This window comes from Chaetura pelagica, unplaced genomic scaffold (genome assembly GCF_000747805.2).
Source record: "Chaetura pelagica isolate M959 unplaced genomic scaffold, ChaPel_1.0 scaffold626, whole genome shotgun sequence".
Classification (NCBI taxonomy): domain Eukaryota; kingdom Metazoa; phylum Chordata; class Aves; order Apodiformes; family Apodidae; genus Chaetura; species Chaetura pelagica.
In genome coordinates this window covers 29551-32751 of record NW_009953572.1, presented here as the reverse complement: position 1 = coordinate 32751, position 3201 = coordinate 29551, and the positions used below count along the sequence as shown (strand labels likewise).

Genomic DNA, 3201 nt, shown 5'->3' with positions numbered 1-3201 from the left:
CAGCAAAGCTCCAGCCCTGCCAAGGTCCCGGGGGGGCTCCAGCCCCTGGAGCAGTGGGAAACGTCCCCAGGGCTGGCAAAGCTGCTCCCAGTACAGGGAAAAGGTTCTTCCCAGGATGGGGCTGGTGCTGCAGAACCACGACTGGAGCAGCCCCAGTAGAACCATCAAATCATCCTGGTTGGAAGGGACCTTGAAGATCGTCAAGTCCAACCCTACAAGTCCATCCACCCCACCAAACTCCAGCTCCCATTTGCTTTGAACTGGGGCAACCCTGAACTCCACGGCTGCCTTCCCTGCTCCCCCTGGCCCAGTATCCACCAGCATCCACCAGCATCCACCAGCTCCAGCCCTGGCCCAGCTGCTTCCCAGTGGGATGCTGAGCCCAAAACCCCCTCTGCAGATGGGGAGGAATTTATTATTAGAGCATTTTATAGCCAGGGAGTGAAGCCACAAGGTCTGAGCCTCGTTAGCACGGAGGCTCTGGCACTGGAAAAAGGGCCTTAATGAGCTTTTTTTCCTTGCTGTAAAGTTCCTTTCTAGGGCCTGAGCATGAGGAGGAATCAGGTGTTAAGTGACTCAGCCGAGGTCAAAGGAGGAACTGGAGCTAAACCCAAACCTCTGTGGCCACCTCAGTCATTCCCTGGATTTGCAGCTCTCCCAAAACCCCCAGAGGGAGACACCTCCTCCCCCCACTCTCTGGGGTCTCCACTGAAACCAGCAGCCTCCCAGTCAAGGTGCTGGTTTGGAGCTGCACGTGCCAAAGCTGCCACCAGCAGCAAAATCTCCCCGGGAGCTTCTCCATCCACCAGATCCCATTTCTGTGGGGGGGGAACTGAGGCACAGAGAGCCAAGGGCACCAGTTGCTCCTCACTCACCCACAGGGCTCGGGCAGGCTCCATTGGTGTTGTTCAGGTCTCCCCCCAGCATCGCCCCTGGAAAACAATTGGAAAGGTGGGATTATCATCCAGAGCATCCCTTTTTCTTAATGGGGGGTGGGGGAGAAGGGAGGAAGAGGAGGAGCACAAAGGAGGAAGGCAGAGGAAAATAAGCCTGGAGAGAAAATCCTGGGCAAAACGAGCAGCATTCCTGGGGATCAGGTTGGGAAACATTCCCCAGGCAGCTCCGTTGCCTTTGGGAAGGAGCCAGGAGGCTCAGGAGCCCCTGCTCCAAAGGAGACAGCTTGGAAACCACCGTGGTTATTTGATCCCAAGTCCCTCTCTGGGGGGACACGGGGCTGGCACAGGCAGGGGCAGGAGCACCAGCACCACCACACCAAGCACCCACTGGAAACCATCCCTGTGTCCCCAGCATTTGGCCTCCCAGGGTCCCCACGTTCGGAAAACGGGGCAAAAAAAAAATCATCAAAGCAAACACAACATCCCAGAGGTTGGTTGGTTGGCTTTTTATCCCCAAAAAAGGCAAAACGAGCAGCATTCCTGGGGATCAGGTTGGGAAACATTCCCCAGGCAGCTCCGTTGCCTTTGGGAAGGAGCCAGGAGGCTCAGGAGCCCCCGCTCCAAAGGAGACAGCTTGGAAACCACCGTGGTTATTTGATCCCAAGTCCCTCTCTGGGGGGACACGGGGCTGGCACAGGCAGGGGCAGGAGCCCCAGCACCACCACACCAAGCACCCACTGGAAACCATCCCTGTGTCCCCAGCATTTGGCCTCCCAGGGTCCCCACGTTCGGAAAACGGGGCAAAAAAAAAATCATCAAAGCAAACACAACATCCCAGAGGTTGGTTGGTTGGTTTTTTTATCCCCAATAAAATGGAACTTTTTGCTTTTTTTTTTTTTTTTCCTGGCTTTTTGTTTTCTTTTTCCTTGCCTTGTTGTTGTTGTTGCTCAAAGGCACCTATTGAGAGCCTGGGGCTCCCTGGCCATGGGAAGTGACTTCGGCCACGGAGCTGCAACCACAGTCATCCCAGAGCCCTGAGCAAGGGAATGAGGAGCCTCCCACCCCAAACCCCACCTCTAACCACCACCCAACCCTTCTCACCCCAGATGGGGTAACCTGAGACAAACCCCCCTTTTTATTTTCCATGGCTTTTTTGGTCCCAGCCCTCAGGTCTGGGCTTGCAGTGAGTCCCTGGGAGGGGGGGAGGAATGTTGAGCTGCTGCCCTGCCCCTGGTTGGAGTGGGATGGGGAGATGGTGGTGGTTCCGCAAAATGTTTTGCAGCTTGAAAAAGGGGAAGGTGACCCCCAAAATGTGGCAGACAAGGCATCGTGGAGTCCTCCTGTCCAGGAGGGCTGCAAAAGCCAGCTGGAAACACAGGGTCTGCTCAGGAACAGGGTGAGCATCCCTGCCTTTTGGGGGGAGGAAGAGGAGGAGCACGAGGGAGGAAGGCAGAGGAAAATGAGCCCAGGGAGAAAGTCCTGGGAAAAATGAGCAGCAGGTTGGGAAACATTCTCCAGGCTGACCCATTTCCTTTGCAAAGCCAAAGGTCCTGGTGGCCCCAAAGTCCTGCAGGGGGGATCCCATCAGGATCGGGGGGCTGTGTCCTGCTGTGGGACCCCACCTGCACCCCAGCCCTGGGTGCCCACAGTGCCAAAAGGGGTTCAGCCCCTTTGGGGGGTCGTGCTGAGCCTGTCCCCAGCCCCACAGACCCCCTTGGTCACCCTTCTTAAGCACTTCTTGGTCAGTTGGTCACTTCTTAAGCACTGAACGGGTCAATGAGGTTGTTCTGGTTGGGGGATTTAGGTTATGGTTGGACTTGATGATCTTCCTTTCCAACCAGGATGATTCTGTGATTCCCCCCAGCATCAAGACACCAACCCAAGGCTCTGCTGGGCATTGAAAGACCAGCCCAGCTCTCTGCTCTCAGCTGAAAAAAAAAGAAGATTAAGGGGCAAAAAAAAAAGAATAAAAAAGCTCTTCTAACATGCAAGGGCCTGGCTCCTATAAACAGGATTTCTTCTGTGTCCCAGGCAGCAAGTGAATGAGACACAGATGGCTGGACTTGGAACACCTCTGTGTTTGCAACCACAAAATGATCCCCCCTCAGATGAAGGAGTGGGATGGAAGGACGAGCCCCCGTGGATTCTGCATCCCAACAAAACCTCCTTCTCTTGGGTTTGTTTTCAGCAGAGAGGCCTGTGAGAGGGAAGGGAAGATGCAGCTGGGGTCTGGGCTGGCTGTGCCTAAGGAGGGGTCTCCTGCCCAGCCTGGGGTGCTTTTTGGGCTCAGCCCTAGAGAAGAAAG

General features: G+C 55.5%; 1 protein-coding gene across 1 annotated transcript in view; it reads right to left on the bottom strand.

Moving 5' to 3' along the window:
- Nucleotides 1–3201, bottom strand: part of MEF2D (myocyte enhancer factor 2D) — a 42990-nt gene that overhangs the window by 17551 nt on the left and 22238 nt on the right. Inside the window, exon 5 of the mRNA XM_009999625.1 lies at nt 876–932. Coding sequence (XP_009997927.1) covers nt 876–932 — 57 coding nt within the window. The remainder of the gene's footprint in view (nt 1–875; nt 933–3201) is intronic.